This window comes from Tiliqua scincoides, chromosome 1 (genome assembly GCF_035046505.1).
Source record: "Tiliqua scincoides isolate rTilSci1 chromosome 1, rTilSci1.hap2, whole genome shotgun sequence".
NCBI lineage: Eukaryota > Metazoa > Chordata > Lepidosauria > Squamata > Scincidae > Tiliqua > Tiliqua scincoides.
The window spans coordinates 64,034,818-64,058,638 of record NC_089821.1 but is presented as its reverse complement, the minus strand read 5'-3'; the positions used below and the strand labels follow the sequence as shown (position 1 = coordinate 64,058,638).

The following is a 23,821-nucleotide window of genomic DNA, read 5'->3' as shown; positions in this document are numbered from 1 at the left end:
AATTCTACCTTGCACTTAGTCACAAGCTAGATGCATCAGTCTCTTTTCTCCAGATCTCCCCCCCCCCCACCTTTTTAATTCTCTGTTACCAATAATATTTGATTGTCTTCTTTGGGCCTCCTTTTTCAGGCCTCTAACCCAGGTCAGTTTGAGAGTGACAGCGATGTTCTCTGGCAGCGTGCTCAGCTACCGGACACTGTCTTTCACCATGGCCGAGTTGGCATCAACACAGACCGCCCTGATGAAGCCTTGGTTGTCCACGGCAATGTGAAAGTCATGGGGTCCCTTATGCATCCGTCTGACATTCGAGTGAAAAATGACATCCAAGAGGTGAGAGCCTGGCTTAACAAGCCTTCATCAGTATTCACAAGAGTCCTTTCAGGTTTTATCATTGGACTAGACTCTCATGAGAAGGGTATCTTCTGTGAACCATTCATTGCTAGCCAGACAGAGAACTCCAGGGAGGCAGACCATCTTCTCTAACATACAGTCTAGCACATGGAGTAGCAAACCTTCTATACCCAAGAAGTTTAGTAGTCCAAAATTTAGGAGGAATCAGCAGGGAATAAATGTTCCCTTCCGCCAAGGAGGCCTCTGTAGGCTGAAACTCCCTCACAGGATACATTGGGCATTGCCATGTGGGGAGTTAGGATTGGGCTGTCCGGCACCTCTGGGAGCTTGCTTATGTACCTTCTGAGAGTCAAGGCATTCTCAACTGCAATATAATATTCATGCTTGCCTGAATCCATCAGCATGCACAGATCATGATCCAGCCAAGATGTAACAGTAAATAGAGCTTTGTTTCTCTACATGCCATTTGAAGTGAATCAAATCTCCATTATTCAATATGGTTTATGAGTTGTGCCAAAGGGCTAGGCTACTTATGGCATTAAGTGCATCATTATGTAGGAAGAGGCTTGGCTTAACTTGCACATACAGTGATATGTGACCATGGTTTGGATTGGGGCCAAGGTATGGAGGATAGGGCATTTAATCCTTTACTTATGTGTTGTTTTCTTACCGAAAAGTTAAGCCAATTTTGTGCTCTCCCCATCCTCAGCAAGTGGCTTTTTCTCTAAAAGTTCCATTATGGGGTTAAGCATCCCTTACCTGCATGCTGTGACTCTGATCCAAATCATGGCCCTGCATGACTGCTTGCTTGTGAGTGAAGGCAAGTGTCTAACTACATGATAATGCTTTCAGTGTCAGGCTTGTTTGGCCCTTAGCACCTGTAAAAGCAGAGCTCCTTTCTGTACCACAAGGCTGAATATTGTCCCCCTACTTAGGATGGCCCCTACATAGGATGTCTCCCTGCTTATCTTGTCCAGAGTGCAGATATTACACCAATGCTGAGCTGAGCTGTGTGGTTCCCTTATTATCTCTTTTTAATTCCTGTGAGGATGTGCTCTGCCTTCAAGTGCATTGTGGCTACAGGTATTTGGGAGCCAGAGTCACTTACAGACTTTTGTGGATCTTTTCTCTGGTTTCAGGTAGACACCACAGAACAGCTCAAGAGAATCTCCCGTATGAGGCTGGTGCACTATAATTACAAGCCAGAGTTCGCTGCCACCATAGGCCTTGAGACCACATCTGAAACAGGTACAGCCCCTACACTGACCTCACAGCTCTGTTATTGTTCAAACATTTTAATGCTAGCAAAACATCAGTATCCACCTTAGCCAAAGTACACTGATTTCACTCTATGACCCAGCCAACGTGCTCCTTGCTGTCCCATTCTGGAGGCATCTTTATGGTGTTTTCCTAGCCCACTCTGCAACAAACTCAGGTGTAATTAAGTTCACATAATATGGCATGTGTCCTCTGGGTGTTGATTATCAGGTTATGAATTGTATCACACCTATAGCCACCTGTTTGAGGACACAGCTTGGATTAAGGATAGTTTTGATAGCTAGGTCACTGAAAGGCCCAGGTGTTGCAAGGTTTGGGGACTACACTGGTCTTTCTTGATCCCATATCATTGAATCATGATGGGAGAACCAACCTTAGTAATGAACCTTCACTAAGGAGGTGGCATGCTTTACAGGCCAAACATGGTTGTCATAACCCATTAATTTTTCTCAGCAAGAGTATGGTGTTTATTTTGTTAATATTATTTATTAAAATATATATTGGTGGGGATTCCACGCCATTTAAAGAGTCATCAAGGAAGCTTACCATTTGCATAAAACAAAAAATCTAATTTAAAACAGATGCAGCAGACAGAGAGGTGAAACAAAAATCGAGATAAGGCCAAACAAAAAAGTCTTCACTGTCTGCTTCAAAGCAGGGAGTGTAGGAACCATTCTGACTTCATGGGGGAGAGAGTTTCACAATTGGGATGGGCACCATTGAAAAGATTTATAAAGTATGACTGTGTGACTCATACTTTTAACACATGTACACAAGTCTGGGAACATGGGTGCCTAAAAGAGGGATTATGTCATCACACACAGGTGTACATGTATTTGCAACATAAAGTGTGGAGTTGCTCTCATTGGCTCCTTTCCTTGGTTTCCGCATCCCAGGTGAAATTTCAAGACTCACGCAATTCACCAAAATTATTCTACACTGATACCATGCTAGCTGCTTCAGAGTACACCCTGAACTAATGCTAAAATTCATTTGAGTTGTAAAAGCAGTTTGTGGGTTTGGCACAAGAGTTTCTGAAGGAGAAGCTGCTCCTTGCACATATCTGCTATTTTTCCAGTGAGTTTTCTTATTGGCTGGTCTTGTGCAAAACCATTAAACTCTATTCCTAGGGTTGCTGATAGGAACAGTCTCTAAAATAACATGAATCTTGGGATTACACTTTTAGTTTGCAAAGTTCATACATGAATCATCCTAAGGAAGAACTACCCAACAAGCATTATCTAAGCTTCTAAGGTGGCATTAATATTTTTGGTCCAGGGCAGTTATGAAGTGCGTTGCCATTTCTGTGCAGGTGTCATTGCTCAGGAGGTAAAGGAGATTCTACCAGAAGCAGTGAAAGAAACTGGGGACATGGTCTTCACCAGTGGGAAGACCATAGAGAACTTCCTAGTGGTGAATAAGGTGAGTAGGTATAGATTCCTATGAAGTTGACAGTCAGAAAAGGGTATGAGAAGGATTGATGAGGACTGCAGAGTCCCTGGGTATGCTTTGCTATTCAATGTAAAGTTGTAAGGGAATAATATTCATAACAATAAAATCTGAAACTTGTTTTCTGAAATGTTTGCAGATAACATCTTGCTGATTTTTCCTTAGCGCTGCTGTTCATGGAGATTTCAGTTATATGAGTAGATACTTGATCTGCTGTTGGGGGAGCTATAAAGTTGTGTGTTTATTGTATTTGAATATATTAGAGAGAGTCAAGCCAAACTAACAGTGATGGGGAATAGTTAAAACTATATTTCATCTAGTTGAATGCTAATTGCAACTACTATGTAAAAAGTAGTTTGGACTATTTAGTATTTGGACTATTTACTGCCATTGATTATTTACTACTGTGTCTGAAATCCTATCCAAATGTACCTGGGAGCAAGCCCTACTGATAAAATGGGACTTAACTTCTGAGTAGGAATGCATAGGCTTGGATGTCAGAATAATAACTTTTTTAAAAACATGGAGCGTTCCTTATTTAAATAATTCATTATTTGTTATCATACTGAAAACACTGTTACAGAAGGTGGTTCCAATATCTTTACAAAAGTGTAGCTAAAAGTACTTTTTAAACTGTACTTGGTTGGCAACCTTCAGTCTCGAAAGACTATGGTATAAACCTACAGCACCCAGTATTCCCAGGCGGTCTCCCATCCAAGTACTAACCAGGCCTGACCCTGCTTAGCTTCTGAGATCTTAATCTGCAGTTTAAAGTAGTTAAGTACACCTCAGTGCAAATTGGAACCCAAAGCCAATTCAGAGAGTGTTTTGATGTTGCTGTTTTTGTTTACAGTAACCTTGAACTTAACCTGAGCCTAAAATTTCTGTACTGTTTTATCTCAAACTGGATCAAATGTCCAGTTAAACTATGTTATTTTGAAAAGGGACTTGAGTTCAAGGCTTACTAGACCATTTTGGGGACGACGACTCTAGAGCTACTAAGTAAGAATCTAAAATGTTTCTTTATATGCCCTCACAAGTGCTGAGCTAGAACATTGGAGAGTGGGAGGAGCAGATGGTGGTACATAACCAGGTAGTATTTGGCATGCTACTTGAGCTGGCACTGACCATTAGGCTAGGATGTGGTGGGGTGTGATAAGTATGTTGGACATCATCTTCTAAATTAGGTGATGCATAAATGTTTTGTTCCTGTCATAGAGCAGTCTTTCTAGGATAGAAAGGATAGCATTTGGAGGATGGCTTGGGGGAGAAAGGTGTCACATACTAATTGCATTGAACTTACATGATGAGTATTTGCGCAGATTACTAGTTTCATTTTTGAAATCTGTGAATGTGACAAATTCCAAGTACAATTGAAGAGGGCAGGGGGAGTCATTTTAGGCTGAACCACCTTCTTTGCTGATGTGCTTGTGCATGCCCCTGTGATACTGTCCCAAAGTTGTGGTGTGCCACGGTAAAGTCTCAACTCTGTGACTTGGCCATATCACTTTTTGTTTGAGGAGTTTTATGCAAAAGTTCCTGCATGCCAAAATTAGTTTTCTACAATGAAGAAGTCACTAGTTTTCAACCAGTGTCCCCATCATTTTTTTTTTGTCCCCACATCGGGGTTTGTACAAAAAATTACATCATCATATGGAAATGAAGTCACACCATAAGGGCTTGAATTGAACATGCCCAAGAAAAATATGAAAGTGAATCTTGATATTACCCATGGCAGGAGCGCATTTTCATGGAAAATGTAGGGGCTGTGAAGGAGCTTTGCAAACTGACGGATAACCTGGAGACCCGGATTGATGAACTGGAGCGGTGGAGTCATAAACTTGCCAAGCTCAAACGATTGGACAGCATGAAATCGACTGGGAGCTCTGGAGCATTCAGGTACTACAGAGACCTTTCCAAAAAAGTACATTAATTTTACTCCTGCCTCTCCATGGTGTCGTGACTTGGAACGTTCAGCTCTGAGTAAACACACCTTTTGAGGGATTTAACCCTTAGCTGCACATAGAAAAAGAGGGGTTTGAGATTTTGGCAAATGCAGAATAAATGTGTTGGTGCACATATATGTACAAGATGAAATTATGCAAATTGAGAGAAAAGAAAATTAAAAACCAAGTCCACTTCTTTGGTAAGAATGTAATGTGTTTGTGCAGGATGTTTGAAGACTGCTACCATTGTAGATAGCCAGGATAGTGTAGTGTTTCTAGCATTGGGCTTAGACCTGAAAGACATAGGTTCAAATCCCTGCCCAGCCATGAAGCTTGTTGGGCAACCTCGGGCCAGTCACTATCTTTCAGTCTAACCTACTTTTACAGGGTAGTGAAGTGGGGAAGGAACCATATACAATACACTGAATTCCTTGGAGGAAGAGCGGGATAAAATTGTGAAAAATAAGTAAAATACTGGAACAGTGAGGGAGAGAAAGGAATTGAAATGAGATGTGGCAATAGTGCTGGGTCTGGATGCCTTTTAATTTTTTTTCTGTTGCAGTCAAGCAGGGAGTCAGTTCAGTCGTGCTGGAAGCATTCCACATAAACAGAGACCCCCAAAGTTGCCCAACAAGGTAAGAGGATTGTGAAAGCATGGCAGGTTTGCTGTCTGTGTTATATGTGTGGGAGGGGTGAGAAGCTGTTCTGGTCAGGAATGGGCATATCAGGTACAGCTTGACTAGAGTTGAGTCACGAATCTCTGCCCCCTGTGACTTGATTTGAAAACAAGTCATAATGGGGGAACTTTCCAAGTCTCCTGGAGCATTTTCATGTCTCAAAAAGACTTTAGTCACAAGTCTTTCCCTTTAAAAAACAAGCCATAATTCCATGGGGAAAATGGAACTGCTGTCTGGGTGTGTGTGTTTGGGGGAGTTCTCTTTAAACACTCCCCTCCTGTCCCAATCCCATCTGTAAACATGGTGGGGTGGGCTTGACTGTATGGAAGTGGGGGCAGAGGCGGCAAGAGGGAGGAGGGTCATGTTTAGCAGCTGTGAGGCTTACCAGTTCAAACCAATCCTTTGCGACTCTACTCATAAGTAATCCTGTTTGTATCAGTCATTCAGTGGGGCTATGTCCTCCCAAGTAACAACAGAGCTCACAGCAGCCATGCGGTTGGAAAGTGAGATTGCTACAAACCTCCCATTCCCGCTTCCCTGCCTCCTCCTTCCCTGGGCGACTTCAGCCAATTCCAAGGCAAGAGCGCCCTTGGGCTCCTCCTCCTGCCCTCTCTCACCCAAATAAACAAATTAGACTGCCCATGCTTCATCCAGTGATCATCAGTTCCTTTAGAGATGAGCAAGAGAGCCCCCTCCCCCCCCCGCTCGGATGCGAAAGCAAACATTAACACTTCCCTGCCTCCTGGCTGGAACCTCCCTGCTGCTCACTCGGTCTGAATGAAGGTCTTTCATGCCATGAAAAAAGTAAGCAAGCACACTCAGACACAGACAGACATGAGTCTGCATGTGTGGAGACCAAGTCAGTGGTCTCAGACTCGCGTCAGTTCCCGAGTCATAGGTGCAGCTGGCTCAAGTGTATGTGAGTCAGCAAAAAACACTAATTTTTGTGACTCGGACTCGAGTCACCTGACTTGAGTTCCTATCCCTGGTTCTGGCACCTAGTGATTCAGGTGCTACTCTGGGCTTTTTGGGTTTCTGATTCGTGAACAGGTTGTGCAGTCTGTGATGATGACAGGGAATATTTAGGTTGCGTTTCACAAGCAGAGTTGTGTTTGCTAAAGCTGCTTATCAGTGCTGGGGTGAATGTTGGCATGAAACACTGTAGATGCTAACAAGCTTGTGGTGTGTTGTTTGAGGCTGATACTTGTTTGTGACTGAGAAGCATTTTTGTATGCACAGTGTATTTCTTGATTGGAAATTCTTCCTAGAATTCATGTCAACTATCACATCCTGTTTCATCCAACAGTCTTGCATACCCATGTTTCGTCTTCTGTTTGCTCTTTGAAGTCCTTGTATTTTCATTTAGGACTCTTCTTCTAGTTCAGCAACCTACAGTCCCTCAATGAACTCAGTACTCTCCTACTTTTTTTAGTAACCTTATTAACTGTGGCAGCATTGTCTTGTGGTGGTATTTGCTTTTCCCCCCATGGAGGGTGGGCTAACCTCTGTGGGAAATAGAGGAACACTATAGTCTGCTATCCCTGAGGATGGTAAAACAGAAAGATTAGATCAGAAATAGAAAGACCAACTTGTCAAGTAGCCATCTGATGTTGTTTTTCCTTGCCCTTTGTCTCCTACAGCCCTCTTCTGCAGTTACAGACCAAGCTTGTATCAGCCAGCGTTTCCTACAAGGGACTATCATTGCCCTAGTGATCATCATGGCATTCAGGTAAGCGTCTGAACGTTTAGACTGTTTCACACTCAACTGATGGGAGTTGATCAAGTGGGACACAAAAAGTATATGCGGAATGGACAAAGTGTGTTTGTTTAGGACAGAGTGTGTAGTGCTAATTGGGCAGAGGCACCTTTATAAAGTGGTGTCCTCTTATATTTAGCAGGGGAGAGCAACTGTCTCTCTTCAACCCAGCATGGTGTCTTTTCCAGTGGCTGCTGCTGTTGTCTCTTCTGTATTTTTTTAGATTGTGAGCCCCTTGGGGACAGTGAACCAATGATGGATTTATTTTACTATGTAAACCACTTTGTGAACTAATCTTATTTGAAAAGTGATATTATTCATAATAATCTGAAATAAATCAAGATGAACAAGTGCTGCCTGCTTTATAGCACCATCTTCTTGCTACTTAGCAGTATGATCTGGGAGTGGAGCCACAATCAAGGTCATATCAGGAGGAGCCAAGTCTGCATACTGAAACTGTATATAATGAAATACATTATATATTATATATATACATTATACATTAAATACATTAATACATGAAATACATTATATATATCATTTTCTTAAACACAGCCGGACATGCCAGACTACTTCTAGTTGCTGCAGTTGCACTGATTGCAGTCGTCTTTTCCCTACAGTTAACTTGAATTGTTCATATTTTTTCAACGGATTTCTCTTTGGATTAAAGAAGTGGGGGTGAAATAATACATCTTAGCTTCTGCTTTCTTGTCTTCTTACTGCTTTTTGGGAGCAGGGGTGCCAACTCATTTTCAAACTGATCGTAAGAAATGTAATGGAAAATGGGGTTGCAGAACCTGAGAACTCCACCTTCCTGTCATGGGTTGTTCAGTCTGAGCTTGACCCGTATAGTGCATGTGCTCTTTACTTTAGGTCAGGGATCTCCAAACCCCGGCCCAGGGGCCAGATGCGGCCCGCGGCCAGCCTCTCTCTAGCCCATGGCCAGCCTCTGATACCCTGAGAGCCTCTGGCTCAGTTGACCAAACACAACCAGAGTTGTGCTTGTGGGGTAGGGGAATGGAGGTCCATTTAAGTGTGTACTTTATTCCTTGGGCTGTGTTGGTGCTTGGAGAAATCCTGGACATTTGAGCCCATTCATTCATTCATCTAAGTTCCATCTCTAATTTATTTACTTAAATTTTATTTAAATTTTTTCCGGCCCTCGACACTGTACCGGATATTTGATGCGGCCCTTCGGCCGAAACGTTTAAAGACCCATGCTTTAAGTAGTTTATGCTTGGGATGGGACAACTGTTGTCTGCCACACTGAGTTTCCTTAAGTTGTATAGCTTGTAGATTGTGGCCATTCCATACCTCGGCTACCATAGTACACTTGCAACAGATATAATCTAAGTCAGCTTGTACTTGTAGTTTTTATAGGCTGGTTCAGTTTTGACTTCCCACATTTGACTTCTAAACTAGGTTGATGAAATTTGCAGCCAAGAAGATACTTTTCAGATGTCTTTAGCCTAAGGAGTGAGTGTGGGTTGCTTGTACACATAACAGATTTACTGTTTGGATATAACTTTTCTTCTTCCTTAAACACTGAAGATTTACATTCTTTGATGTCTTTTTCCCTTTCCCAGTGTGGTGTCCATGTCTACCCTCTATGTTCTCAGCTACCGCAATGAGGAGGACTTTGTGGATGTGGAAGGGTATGTAGCCCCTACTCTCCTCCTCTGATCACATACTTTAGAAAGTGACATGACTCCCTTGTTTCCATGGTAGGAAATCTGCTATCATAAAATACACTTTCTCAAACCAGAAAGTATACAAAAGGGTACAAGAAAAAACACTTATTATTTGGGGGAGGGGGGAGTGTTGGGGAATCCCTAATAAAGCAACAGTATCATGGTTTTCAGTTGTCAACTCAGTGGATTAAGAGAACACTTCTAATAAATACTATAATATTATATTGTTATAAAAATAGAATATAAAAATATTATAATAAAAATAATAAATGAAGCACTCTAATAAAGACTTTGGAAGGGTGAAATTAGTCAGAATACATTGATTGAAGATGATCAAAGGTGATTCTTAAGGAAATGGACCCTGAAAGAAACTGCAGGAATTGCATTGTTTTTCTGTCTTGAAGAAGATGGGATAAAATTTGAAAGCAAATAGTATATCGAAGCTCTTTGCAGGCAGAGCCGAGACAGGTTGGGATCTACCAGATCTTTCTATCTTTTTTTCAGACATACAGTGAACTCACGGTATCCACAGGTCTAGTATGTGCTGATTTGACTTACTGTGGATGCCTGCGGATACCAGGGTCCTCATTTAAAGGGCTTTTAAAAAGAAGAAAAGGGTGCCAGAATTGTGTTTCCTACCTTCACATGGCCAAACCATGCCATTTCCCAGGCTGTAGAGCTATTTTAGGGTTAAAGACCCACTTCTGGGTCACACAGAGGTTTCTTGTTCCTCCCTGGTTCGCCCCAGAATGCATGAGCACAGAGAGTGGGGATCTGTGGCCATCAGAAAACTGAAAACCCAGCATCTGATACAGGATCCTGTTCCGCTTTTCTGTGACTTATAATCCTTTTCAAAAGTCACTGCCGATACCATTTGGAGGCTTTTCCCTCAAACTGCAACTATTCAACATGTGCTTCCCACTAAGAATGAAAACTGGGATTCTCATGTAGTCAGATTCTATCCCCGGTCTGCATGGTGAACCTGTGGATATAGAAAATGTATACAGGTGTCTCCAGATGTGTTCATATTATGGGACCCTGTTCAAATGGCCATTCACAAATTTCAAGAAGCTTAGGCTGATTTATAGTGGCTGAAAGCAGGAGTCTCTGAGAATAACCGTCCAGGCTTCTTTGCCTTTCATCTGTTTTGTACTTACAGTTTTAGACACATTTAGAACAATCGTTACTAAATTACTGATAGATCTCTTTCTCCCTCTCCCCCTCCGCTTGCTTGCTTCTGCTCTTTGTTTTTCTCTATCCCAATCCTTGTCCTGTCTTCTCATTCAAATGTTCCTCCTTTATGGTTTCCTCTCTTGCCATTTCCTTCCTGCTTCATAGTTCTTTTGCTGTGCCGACTGCTTGCCTCCTGGCTCTCTTTCAGCATAGGGGTCCTGGCGTCCCAATTGCTCTCTGTCCACGGTATGGTGCCTCTCTTTTCAGTATACAGTTGATATCAGTGTTGCATCTTTTCTGATTTCTCATCTTGTGCTCCTTGCCATTTGTCCAAATTTTAGTATTAATATTCTTAAATAGAGAAGGCAGGCAAAAGGTAATGGTAAAAAATAAGAATTTAAGTGGATATTTTAGAACCAGACAAAATAATTTAAGTGAAAGGATCCAGCAGAATGGTGGGTTACCTTAGATGGGAATTAGGGTGCTAACAGTTTTCAGATAGGACATCCTATTAATTTCAGCGGAATAGACTTCCCAAGTATAGAGATTTTGACTTTTCAGTCTGTCTGCAAACAGGATGGTTTTATAGCTCTCGCCCAACATATGTATAAAGTTTGCCTTAATAGCTGTCAACATTATGGCAGACAGCAAAGCAAGCCTTACTTTTTATAGAAAGCCTTCTCTTCTCCCCACATGTCAACAAATTTTGGACTGGAGGAGAGGACTTTCCAATATATGTAACAAACATAAGGAGTACAAGATTTAACTGAGAACTCCACCTTCCTGTCATGGCTTGCTCAGTCTAAGCTTGACCCGTATATGGCATGGTGCTCTTTACTTTAGGTAGCTTATGCGTGGGATGGGACTGGGTTGAGACAACTATTGTCTGCTGCATACTTCACATTGAGAGGGAGATTTCCAGTAGGACCCTAGAAGATTTATGTGCTTACCAAATGCAATATGTAATTGCATGTATATTTATGTACCTGTCCAGGTGTACAGGTTAATCAGATATATCAATTACAATATGTAATTGCACCTGTCTGGATGTGGGCCAATAATGTGTACATCAGGTGGCAATGTGATAGAAGACCGTTTTTCCACAATTTGGGGAGTAAGGGAAAAGCATTGCCTGGATCGGAGGCCGTTTGGCAAATTCTGAGCTCTCTTGCAGGCTCACCTCACTGTTCGTAGAGTGGAGTGTGTAAATAGGAGGTCTAGAGTTGAAGCATGATAGCAGTTCTGATATTTTCAGGCTATGTCTGAGCTGTTCACTCTTTGTTACTTTGTTGAGGGTTACAGTACTCATATTCCTGTTGTGCTTTCCTTTTACCTCTAGTTTCTTTGCTTTCCATCCTGTTCTCCTTTCCTACCTTCATTTCCACAATGAAACATTCATGCTCTTTTGGTTACAAACTCTTCAGGTACAATCTCCATCTCATTCTACTTCTCTCTGTTGCTTCATATGCCATGTTTTCATTTACTTCCAAACTTCATGTCCATATTTTTCTTGCATTTTAGTTCTAGTCAGAATATTGATAAGAATCCAGTTACATACTCCACTCCTTCCTCATCGAACACACCTACAGATGCCTCCACTCCGCAGCATGGTAGGTAACATTGGTAGTTTTCTCAGCTGGAGGTTAGGGTGTGGGAAATGTTGTAATTTCTCTTGATGACTGTGAGCAGGTCACACATTTACGAGTATCATTGGCCATTTTGCACAAGAAGAAACTGCTGTCCTCCAACAGTAAGCTACTTTAAAATGTCAGGATATCTCATTATGGGCACCTTGTACTCACTGAATGGCTGAAGGGTGATTTCGCTTGCATTCTCTGCTATGGACAAACACAATCTACAGTCAGTTCTCGTTATCCGCTAGGGTTAGGTTCCTGGAAAACCTAGTGGATACCGAATTAGCAGATACTAAATTATTGAACCTATTGGAAAAATGGGGTTAGGTTCAAGGGGACCCTCTTCACCATACACTCTATGAACTTTATGAACCTGAATCTTAACTTGAAGTATGTGGGGTCGGGTGGATAGCAAGGGCTCATCGACATCTCCAACATCTGATTCTTCCTCCTCCGTGCCGGATATCTCTTGATGCATTGAAGGTTGCTGGCCCAACATCAAGGCCTCAAAGTTCAGCAGTGGGGTGGGGGTTGCTTCACCCTTCTTCCTCCTCCAGCTGTCTCTTGGCTCCCTCTTTGGGCTTGCTCCAGCGCCAGAGCAGCCCTCACGTAGCCTTCCAGAGACCTCTCATCATCAGCCTCTCATCATCTCCAGGGTTGAATTCACAAATAGATGAGAACAGAATCTCAGATAATGAGAGGCAGATGGCATTTCTGCCCCTTGCGTATAAGTGAATTCATGGATAGCAAATTCGCATATAAAGAGAACTGATGGTATATGCATGCAGAAAAACAAGTCCATAGGCCCAGTCCTGTCCAACTTTCCAGCAATGATGCAGCCGCAATGCAGCCCTGAAGTAAGGGAACAAATGTTCCTTTACCTTGAAGAGGCCTTTGTGACTGGCCCCCTACCATTGGATGCAGCGAATGCCCCATTGGCACATCTGCACTGGCGCTGGAAAATTGGATAGGATTGGGCCGCAGTAGTGGTTGTCTGATCTGGGTTTAAATCACAGGAGTTTTTTGGATGCTATTTTGTACTCACACTGTACCTCTGCTGTTGTTATCTTTCAGCCACAACACATGTACCCGACTCTGTCTCTGGCTTGTCCGCTTATAGTATTGTGGTTTGTTTCAACCGTCCTTGTTTCTCCATGTGCTGTTCTCCTTCTCCCAGCAATGTGTCTTCTGCAGTTTCAGAGACTACCACCACTGTTGCCGTCAACCAAACAGGTAAGCAGTGCCACACAGAGGTGGTGTCAAACTGTGAGTTGGGAGTTCATTCAGGGAGAATAATAATTTATGTGCTTACCAAATGCAATGTGTAATTGCATGTATATGTATGCATCTGTCCAGGTGTGAATAGTAACAGGTTAATCAGATACATCAGTTACAATATACAATTGCAGCTTGGGGGTTTCTTCATTGTCTGTGCCTTTGTCTTTGTATGGCAGCTTCACTGATGGTTGCACATCTTCTAATAGGGCTTCCATAAAATTTTGTGCTATTGAAATATGCTTGATAAAATTGACTAGATTTATTGTTGTTGTTTGTTTATTATTAAAATATATGTGAACAGGTTGGTCCTCAGCATCTGCATGGGTTCCATTCCCAGAAACTTAGCTGATGCTGAAAGCCACAAATAATGATATCTGCAGTCTGACATTTTTTCTGAGGTGTGGGGAGGTCACATGTGTGACCTCCTCATGCCTCAGAATGCCTGCCAGAGCCTTCTGGCAGGCAGTTGTGGTTTTTGCAAAAAAGGCCTGGCAGGCATTCTGAGTTGCTAGGAGGCCAAGCTTGACCTCTTTATGACTCAGAAGACCTCCCAGACATGACCTCTGGTCCTTTTGTGGGTCCTCCAGATGCGGGATTGGAACCTGCAGTGGGTCAAATCTGCATGGATAAAGAAGACCAACTGTACTATTTTCAACAAATAGAAGTTCACAAAGCAGTTTACAAAGCAAAATAATTTTTTTTAAAGTTTCCCTTTCTCAAAAGAATGCACAGTCTAAGATAAACTTAAGAGAGAGACCAGCAAATGGCCACTGGAAAAGACAGTGTGCTGGGACAGAGTCAGTTGCTCTTTCCTTGCTAATGCAAGAGAACCATCACTTACAAAGTGCCTCTGAGCCCAGTTTCCTGGATATTATTGTCCTCAACAAACACAGTGCTTTACAGAATTGCAAGAGGACAGGCCTGTGCCTTCAGAGGCTTACTATTTAAAAAGTGATACGAAGGAGACACAAAGGAAGTGAAGACAGGGTAAACTAGGGCAGAACATGCCATCATTTCTGTTACTGTACTTAGATTTAGCTATAGTTGGAAAAGGGAAATTGCGTCAAAAGTGGGTTTGAATGAAGCATGAGAGCCTCACAGAGGCAGTTCCAAACATAAAGGGCAGCCAGGGAAAAGGAGCTAAATCATTTTCAGGAGACCTACACTGACTGGGAGTGGTGGAACAGGACACATAAATGTCATTGACCTGGAATTGGCTTCCCTTCCTTGTCTGCTACAAGGTTTTGTTCCCCCCCCCCTCTTAACACATCAGAAAAAATAACAGAGGGGTCAGGAGACCTGATGGTAATTTTAATATAAATATGCATGCTAGATTTTGCACTTATTTCCAAGCACTGGTTCTGTACAGGTTCAGATGTCTCACAGGCCTTTGTACAGGTAATAAACCTCTATCGAGGCAGCACACTTCAGAGTGCAGGTAGAAGCTGAGTAAACATCCATAATTCCTGTAAAATCCAAACAGAAAATGAGATGTTGCAGAGAGATGGGTTCCCCCTGCCATGCTAGCCTTCTGCCAAACATGTTGGTTTTCTGGTGTAGAGAATTTTCAGATGGAGAAACATATGGTCACGTGAACCCCAGCCTGCAGTCAGAAGTGGTACATTCCAAACACAGGCTTATTGCCACAGTGAGAACAGAGCCTTTGCACCACAGTGGCTCTTCATCCCTTTGCTTTATCTACTCTAATGATATCTTTATGTTGCTCTCTTCTCACAGACCAAAACCTCGTATCGCTCCTGCCAATGACCAACATCAAAGCCAAATCTAGGGGAGTCACAGGCAAGGCGGCTTCCCATACAAAGTGGTCAAAGACATCTGAGCGATCATGGGGCTTCGGCAACCCCAATGCCAGCCCATCTTCCCCCTTTATCCGCATCCAGGGCAAGTCCAAATACATCTCCAACCTCCCTCTAACACACAACAGCTTCCCAGCAGGGCAGGCACGACGGCAGCGTAGCATCAGCCATCCAGGCCCAGAGAAGCCCCTCATGGGAGGTGGCATTCAGGATGGTAAGTGTTCCCTCTTGTGTTGACTGTTCTGGTTTAATGTTTAGACCAGCCATTTTCAATCTTTTTCAGCTCACAGCACACTGACAAGGCACTAAAATTGTCAAGGCACACTACCAGTTTTTTTACTTACATTAAATTACTACATTACAATTAATTTTTAATTAATACAATTAATACAATTAAATCATTACATGACAAAGGGCACAATCCTAACCAGGTCTACTCAGAAGTAAGTTCTAATTTGTTCAATGGGGCTTACTCTCAGGAAAGTGTGGTTAGGATTGCAGCCAAAGACTCACAAGAAGTTTGGAGAGTATGAAGTTTGGAGTATATGTGATTCTGGAAAGGAGGAAAAATGTTGTTATCAAAGTGTAATGTCAGAAAGTGCTGGCAAAGAGAGGTCAGACTGAGCACATAGTAGGGTGAGGGGCAATGAAGACACATGATTGAAAGAAGTGTAGGATTCAGCTGCAGTGGGGGGGGGGGAGAATGTGAGGAAAGTGATTCTGGACCTTTGAAAGATACGGAGGAGTGAAGGGAGGAACAGTAAGAGAGGTGCTAACTGCGATTATGAGATTTGGGGGGGGATGTTCCTGTGGGGGAGAGTGGGGTGGGGAGAAGTGCCAATTGTCTGCTCCTGTGTTTAAGGAAAAAGTGTGTGACCAAAAGCCCGATTCTAGGCATGTCTACTCAGAAGTAAGCCCCACTATAGTCAACGTGGCTTACTCCCAGGTAAGTGTGGCTAGGATTGTGGTCCAATGCCCTTTCCCTAAAAGGCAAAAGACAAGGCAGGGAGGGTTGCTTTGGGGAGTTGCAGGCAAACTGTGGCACCAGAACCCTTTGAGCCAGCCAGTTCTTGGGCTGGTGGCCTCAGCAGACTCACTTGCTTCTTACCTGCTCACCTGCTCCTGCCTCCCTCGTTCTCACTCCGGACCTCTACCTCGACTTAATGCCCAATCCCACTCATGTCTACTCAGAAGTAAATCCCATAATAGTCAATGGGGCTTACTCCCAGGTAAATGTGGATAGGATTGTGGCCCAAAGCCCTTCCTCTGAAAGGCAAAAGGCAATGCAGGGAAGGTTGCTTTGGGCAGTTGCAGGCAACTGTGGCAGGAAAAGGGACTTTCATGGACCCTTTGCCAGGCCAGCCAGTTCTTAGGCTGGTGGTTTCAGCAGACTCGCTCCCTTCCAGCCTGCTTGCCTGCTCCTGCCTCCCTCCTTCTCACTCACTCCACGGGCTTCTCTAGCTGCCCAATCAGCATGCGGGGCGGACTTGATACCCAATCCTAGGTGTGTCTACTCAGAAGTAAGCCCCATAATAGTCAATGGGACTTACTCCCAGGTAAATGAGGATCGGGTTGCAGCCTTCCTCCCGCTCAGCAGCAGGAGATGCAAAACAGCCACATCTGCTCCTTTTTCGCTGCCTGGCCCCCGCAGCACACCTGAGGCTGCCTCATGGCACACCAGTGTGCTGTGACACAGCGGTTGAAAACAGCTAGTTTAGACCCTGAGTCTATGCTTTCGCTGGTTTGCAGCTGCTGCCCACCCATCTCCCCTAACCGTTCTTCCAGTCATGTGAGCTGTTCTGGAGTGCTGCGTTTTCTTCCAAACCAATCCATTTCCCCAGTGTGCCCAAGCACTATACTTCTTACTGCATCTGTATCCAACCCTCAGAAGAAGCCAGGGGGACTTCCATGTGGCATCACTCACAGAAGTCCAGTGTCACAGCCAGTGATCCCTGTAAGATCTAGTGCTGCTACACTGAGCCCTACTGTGCTGTGCATCAGTATGGTGGCTTATTCCTGCTAATCAGTGATGACATCATCACATCATTGCTGACTTCCAGGTCAAACAAATTCCAAGCTTCACGGAGCTTGGTTGAGAGGTGCAGATACACACCTTAAGGGGAATGCTAGTCACATCTATCCACAGCTGCTGCCACTGTGTCATCCAAAATCATACTGTATCTGCTTGCATTAAACCCAGTTTAAAGCTGTGCCACCACCACTTCTGAGATGTCATTGTTGCTGAAACATTTGCCAGACTGTCTGATCTCTCGGTTCTGTGTGGGAAAGAGCGTCATCTGCATTATTCATGCTGCTTTGCATTTCAGAACTTTTGATGCCCATGTATGCTTCTTGGTCCTTGTTTTACTCAGTGACATCTTCACCAAAACCAAACAATATTTGAGAAATGAAAAATATTGCGTAAAAGAGATGACTTTAACCACATAATAGGGCCAAAAAGGAAACCAACATTGGCTTCCACGCTGAACATGAAGTTATCAAATGTAGCTGAAAATTGCATCCTCAATAGCAAAAGGTTATGGGGGGGGGGAACCGTTTGCTTCTCTTGCCCAAGGAGAAACACAGAGGCTTTAAGTGTAATTCCTATACTTCAGCAACAGGGCTTAGTGAGGAGGAATGAACTCTATGACCTTAAAAGTTTGTTATAAACGTAACAACTCTGACTGAGCTCCAGATGCTAGGGGCTTGACTTAATCTTCCTGTGCCAAATATCTTCCTTTTCCTGTCTTATTTTTCCTCTCCTATAAGGAAGGACTCCTGTACTCCAATCCATAGCACTTGTGGAGAGTAATGTAGCCATCACACCCCAGGCCTGTGTAGCTGATGATAAATGCAGGTAAGTGCAGGAAGTCAGGTGTAGTGTCCTGCCATAAGTGGCATTGGTGGTTCTTGGACTAACCCAAGTGATTCCTGCTGTCATGTCATGGTAGCTTGCATACATCTGTCTTGTGGTCAATGATGAAATCATTATTTGGTGCAGGTGGGGCATTGGCCAAAGGATAAGGTTGTGTGAAGTAGAATCCTAGTGACTGAAAGCATCGGCTGGTGAGAAAAAAGCTGAAAAGGCTGGTGCCTGATTGGAAAGTGGACATACAAAGCTCATATATAAGATTCCAGCTTTTAACCTTGGCATTTCTGGTTAAAAGCATTATCAGATCACAGGTTTGATAAAGATTTCTGCCTAAGATCTTTGAGAGCCACTGCCAGAGAACACAGTCCTGGGGTAAATGCGCCAATGTCTCTCAGGGCAGAAGGGCTAAACGAGGTATCATGTTAATCACTTCATTGACTTGTATGTGTGTGTCCATGTGCTTTCACGTGGAAGTTAGCAGCCACAGTGGGGATCAGGATAATAGTGGGGTTTTCCTACCCTCCACGCTCCAGTCCCGTCCCCCCCCAGCTCCCAATGCCTTTCTCCACCCCCATTTTTTAGTTTGGCCTCAAACAGCTTTATATGTTCATTCATGTGTCCATATAAAGAAATAAATCCTAAAATCTCTATGGATTGCGAAATCCAGTTGAAATTATTTCTAGTGTATCTTTGATTCCCTGAACAACCTAGGAGAATGAGTTGTAATTTAGGTTTTAAATTCAGCGTCTTGTGGTATGCATCAGAGGAGTCTATATTCCCTTTATGAGCTTTGGCAGATGCAGCTGGTGACCAAGGTGACTATTATAGATTGTATTGGTTTTTTGTTTGTTTATGCATATATAGGACAGGGAACATCACCTACCGCATCCCCATCAGCAAGTTTACTGCAGTGAACACAAACCTTACCTTGGAGATGAAGTGAGTAAGAAGTCTTGAAAAAGCAGGGATTATGGTGGGGGTGGACAGCCATGGCCAGTTTCAAGTCTCTGAGGACCATTGGAAAACACTCCCACATGTGCCCCTTCCTACCTAGTAAGAGAATCACTCTGCCACCAGCCCATGTTGAAGGCTGCAGGTACAGAGGTGGTCTCAGGGATGAGCAGTGGGCCCTCAGCAGCTACTCAACAATGCCAGCCATGGCACCAGTCTTGAGAAGGACACACTGTCGAATAAAGTAATATTGTTAATGTAAGCAATTAGCAGGGTATACACTGGGGGGAAATTATGTAAGAGTATTGATGCGTGCATATAGTGAGAGAGGGAGAGTCAACCTGGCTGTACTGGCATAAAGACTGGAAGTAATCCATGAAAAATACTGAATTGTGGGAAGTTAAAGGCATACTATGGAACTGGCAATGAGAAGCCTGTGAAATGAATTTGTCTACTTAATTGTGCACTCCTTTCCCCTCTCCAAATGTTTGGAAACTTCTCAGAATTGGAGTGGGAGGAGATCACGCAAAGGAGCAAATCTTATTTTCTGTATTCTTTCTGTTTCTCTACTCTCATATCATCCCAGCCCGCACCCCCCCCCCAACAACAACAACATGGGACCTCTTCTCTGGGGAGTTTGGTCTGCCTTCCCTAAACAAAACCACCTGCTGTTGAAAATAACAGGGTTTTATGTATACAAAAATAGAACAGGAGCAGAAGTATTGAGTAACCCAGTGGATTAATGTGCAACATGTGATGGAAATAACTGTCCATAGAAGAAAAGTGTGAACTGCCGAAAACAGACCAGATGAGGAGGATCCGTGACATTTGTTCTGTTGAATGGCCTGAGAAAGTGCTAGTAAAAGTGTAGCAGTTGAAATACAAAGGTGACAGTGTTGCATCTCAAAACCGTTCCCCTCAGCTTTATATAGAGGTCTTCTCTTTTCTTTTTCCAGCACTTCCTCAGCTGCATCTGGGTATTTCTGTGGTCTCGTCTCCAACATCCCATGTCAGCAGGCTGTTTTGAGCACAGACAACTTCCCCGATGCAGAAGAAATTCAGGTTGGTTCCAAAAGCATCTCAGGTGGCAGCGGGTTGTTAGCCAGATAGCAAACATCAGTCAAAAAGGAGCCTGGTTTCTCCAGTGTGAACATTTTCTTGTACAAAGTGTTGTGTGGATTATCAGAGCTTTAAAGTGATACACATATTGGAAGCCATAGAGAAATTGACACTAAGTTTAACTTGCACTTCTCAGTGTTACATGTATTATTATTATACTTTCTCACAGATATTTTTTTTTTACTGGATTTGTATCCACCTACCGAGTCATTCCCAAGGACCTAGGCTGGGTAGCTATTTTTGTCTACAAGATGTTGCGTTACAACTATCACCGGAGTATACGCGCTGTTCCTAGTAAGGCGGCATTTTGTAATTGACTGATGGTGCTTGTGCTCATCCCAATGGTGTCCACGTACTTTTCAAGCTGTTTCGGGATAGCACCCAAGGCCCCTATGTCTGTTGGGATTACTCTTGCTTTCTTGTGCCATTATTATTATTATTATTATTATTATTATTATTATTATATTCATATACCACTTTTCAACGAAAAGTTCAGAAAGCGGTTTACAGAGAAAATCAAATATCTAATGGCTTCCTGTCCCAAAAGGGCTCACAATCTAAAAAGGTGCAAAAGAACAGCAGCAGACAGCCAATAGAAAAGACAGTGCTGGGGTCAGGTGGGCCAGTTACTCTCTGTCTGCAAAAAAGAGGAGCATCCACTTGAAAAAGTGCCTCCAGGGGACAGTGTTTTAATTCAGTCTTTCATTATAGTTCAAATATTTATTCATATACTTTTAGAGAAGATATAATGTTGCCTCTTCAGGCAGGCTATTTTGTTAGTAAACTGCATATTTCTTGTTTATTAAGATTTTAATTCCTTTGAGTCTTTCGAGACTGAAGGTTGCCAACCAAGATTTTAATTCCTTTGAGTCCCTGATACCTGTATCTCTCTTCCCTTCCTTTGTCAAGAGAGAGATCCTGCTGTTGATGATTGGATCTGGAATAATGTAGCTTCCTCTTTACTCCCCTCTAGTTTCAGTTTCTTCCATGCCAGGAAGGGGGAGCAGAGAAGGTGCAACCTTCTGCCAGCCGGGGGACGGGACGGGACTGGTCAGTGTCAAGAACAGTAGCTTCCCTTTTACCTCAGCTGTGATTTCTCCATTCTCTTCTTTACCTTCTTTAGGGACAAACATACCGTTGGCCTGTGGTGATGATGCCATTTCAGGAGTTCACCTATCACTTTCGATTAGCTAGGCCTGTGAGTATAAGCACCTGCTGTGTCCTCTCTCACCTGCATGGCATGCTGGTATACCATTTCACCTCATCCTTCAGAGCTGAGGGGAAAGTAGGGTATTCAAGACATCAGAGTCATTCCCTAACAGAGTCACCCTACAGCACCAGATTTTAACTCTGCTTGCTGGCTAGTGGAGCACAGAATTGAGAACTCCAAAGCCAAGGAGGTATGGATAAGTGTGCAGATCAGTAGGAATTGCACCCTTGATGGTGTGAATATCCAGACCTTTTAATTCCCCCCTAGCTGTAGATAGATAAGAAAAGCTCTTGTGTCATTTGAAAACAATAGTTCTAGACTGTGCTGGGGTACTATTTTGGTTAGCCATAATCTACGTTAGTGAGGACAATAGATTCCTAATTTGACAACAGTCCTAATCTGAGTGGGACTAATTGAGTACTGATTCCAGTGGCACAGTCCAGATTTACCACCAGTACATCTATTGGTATTCCACCAACCTCAACACCTTACTCATTCCTTGGGATGAAGTGAACTATAGTTCACAAAAGATTAAGCTAAAACAAGTGTCTTGGGGCCCAATCCTATTTTCCAGTGCTGGTGCAACAATGCCCATGGGGTGTGCACTGGTGGTGGGGAGGCAGTCACAGTGGCCTCCTCAAGGTATGGGAACATTTGTTCCCTTATCTTGGGACTGCATTGTGGCTGCATCAGTGCTGGAAATTTGGATAGGATTGGGCCCTTAGTCTTTAAAGTGCCACAAGACTCTGTTGCTTTTGTTGCTGCAGCCTAACATGGCTACCCATCTGGAAGCCATTTCCATTTGGGACCAACACACAGGGTTGTTTGAACTTCGATGTTTGAGAGCCAGAATGGTGTAGTGGTTGTGGCGCTGGACACAGACCTGAAAGGGTTCAGATTGCTGCCATGAGGATTTTTTGGGTGACCTTGGGCTAGTCATTATCTCTCAGCTGCACCTACCTCACAGTAAAGACAAAGGGAGGAAAGGAACTATGTACACCAGTGGTTCTCACACATTTAGCACTGGGACCCACTTTTTAGAATGAGAATCTGTCAGGACCCACTAGAAGTCAGGACCACTTCATGACCAGACTTATAAAACTAAAATATGACTTGACTAAAATATGCAACCTGTCCCTCAAAACGGCCACGGTGCCAGAGGTTTGGTGGATAGCAAATGTCATACCAATCTTTAAAAAGGGAAAGAGGGGGGACCTGGGAAACTATAGGCCGGTCAGCCTAACATCTATACCGGGTAAGATGGTGGAATGCCTCATCAAAGATAGGATCTCAAAACACATAGACGAACAGGCCTTGCTGAGGGAGAATCAGCATGGCTTCTGTAAGGGTAAGTCTTGCTTCACAAACCTTTTAGAATTCTTTGAAAAGGTCAACAGGCCTGTGGATGCAGGAGAACCCGTGGACATTATATATCTGGACTTTCAGAAGGCGTTCAACATGGTCCCTCACCAAAGGCTACTGAAAAAACTCCACAGTCAGGGAATTAGAGGGCAGGTCCTCTCCTGGACTGAGAACTGGTTGAAGACCAGGAAACAGAGAGTGGGTGTCAATGGGCAATTTTCACAATGGAGAGAGGTGAAAAGCGGTGTGCCCCAAGGATCTGTCCTGGGACCGGTGCTTTTCAACCTCTTCATAAATGACCTGAAGACAGGAGTGAGCAGTGAGGTGGCTAAGTTTGCAGACGACACCAAACTTTTCCGAGTGGTGTAGACCAGAAGTGATTGTGAGGAGCTCCAGAAGGATCTCTCCAAACTGGCAGAATGGGCAGCAAAATGACAGATGCGTTTTAATGTAAGTGAGTGTAAAGTTATGCACATTGGGGCAAAAAATCAAAACTTCACATATAGGCTAATGGGTTCTGAGTGGTCTGTGACAGATCAGGAGAGAAATCTTGGCATGGTGGTGGATAGGTCGATGAAAGTGTCGACCCAATGTGCAGTGGCAGTGAAGAAGGCCAATTCTATGCTTGGGATCATTAGAAAAGGTATTGAGAACAAAATGGCTAATATTATAATGCCATTGTACAAATCTATGGTAAGGCCACACCTGGAGTATTGTGTCCAGTTCTGGTCGCCACATCTCAAAAAGGATATAGTGGAAATGGAAAAGGTGCAAAAGAGAGCGACTGAGATGATTACTGGGCTGGGGCACCTTCCTTATGAGGAAAGGCTGCAGTGTTTGGGCCTTTTCAGCCTAGAAAAGAGGCGCCTGAGGGGGGACATGATTGAGACGTACAAAATTATGCAGGGGAAGGATAAAGTGGATAGAGAGATGCTCTTTACACTCTCACATAACACCAGAACCAGGGGACATCCACTAAAATTGACTGTTGGGAGGGTTAGGACAGACAAAAGAAAATATTTCTGTACTCAGCGTGTGGTTGGTCTGTGGAACTCCTTGCCGCAGGATGTGGTGATGGCATCTGGCCTGGATGCCTTTAAAAGGGGATTGGATAAGTTACTGGAGGAAAAATCCATTATGGGTTACAAGCTATGATGTGTATGTGTAACCTCCTGATTTTAGAAATGGGCTATGTCAGATGCAAGGGAGGGCACCAGAATGAGGTCTCTTGTTATCTGGTGTGCTCCTTGGGGCATT

The 23,821-nt window shown here is 43.5% G+C and overlaps 1 protein-coding gene across 1 annotated transcript in view; it reads left to right on the top strand.

The window, feature by feature from the left end:
• Nucleotides 1–23,821, top strand: part of MYRF (myelin regulatory factor) — a 64,373-nt gene that overhangs the window by 33,943 nt on the left and 6,609 nt on the right. The window contains exons 11-25 of the mRNA XM_066619786.1: nucleotides 130–330; nucleotides 1,491–1,599; nucleotides 2,942–3,051; nucleotides 4,817–4,977; nucleotides 5,587–5,659; nucleotides 7,342–7,430; nucleotides 9,044–9,112; nucleotides 10,487–10,567; nucleotides 11,843–11,931; nucleotides 13,030–13,188; nucleotides 14,971–15,264; nucleotides 17,820–17,907; nucleotides 18,787–18,861; nucleotides 19,830–19,935; nucleotides 21,116–21,190. Coding sequence (XP_066475883.1) covers nucleotides 130–330; nucleotides 1,491–1,599; nucleotides 2,942–3,051; nucleotides 4,817–4,977; nucleotides 5,587–5,659; nucleotides 7,342–7,430; nucleotides 9,044–9,112; nucleotides 10,487–10,567; nucleotides 11,843–11,931; nucleotides 13,030–13,188; nucleotides 14,971–15,264; nucleotides 17,820–17,907; nucleotides 18,787–18,861; nucleotides 19,830–19,935; nucleotides 21,116–21,190 — 1,779 coding nt within the window. The remainder of the gene's footprint in view (nucleotides 1–129; nucleotides 331–1,490; nucleotides 1,600–2,941; nucleotides 3,052–4,816; nucleotides 4,978–5,586; nucleotides 5,660–7,341; nucleotides 7,431–9,043; nucleotides 9,113–10,486; nucleotides 10,568–11,842; nucleotides 11,932–13,029; nucleotides 13,189–14,970; nucleotides 15,265–17,819; nucleotides 17,908–18,786; nucleotides 18,862–19,829; nucleotides 19,936–21,115; nucleotides 21,191–23,821) is intronic.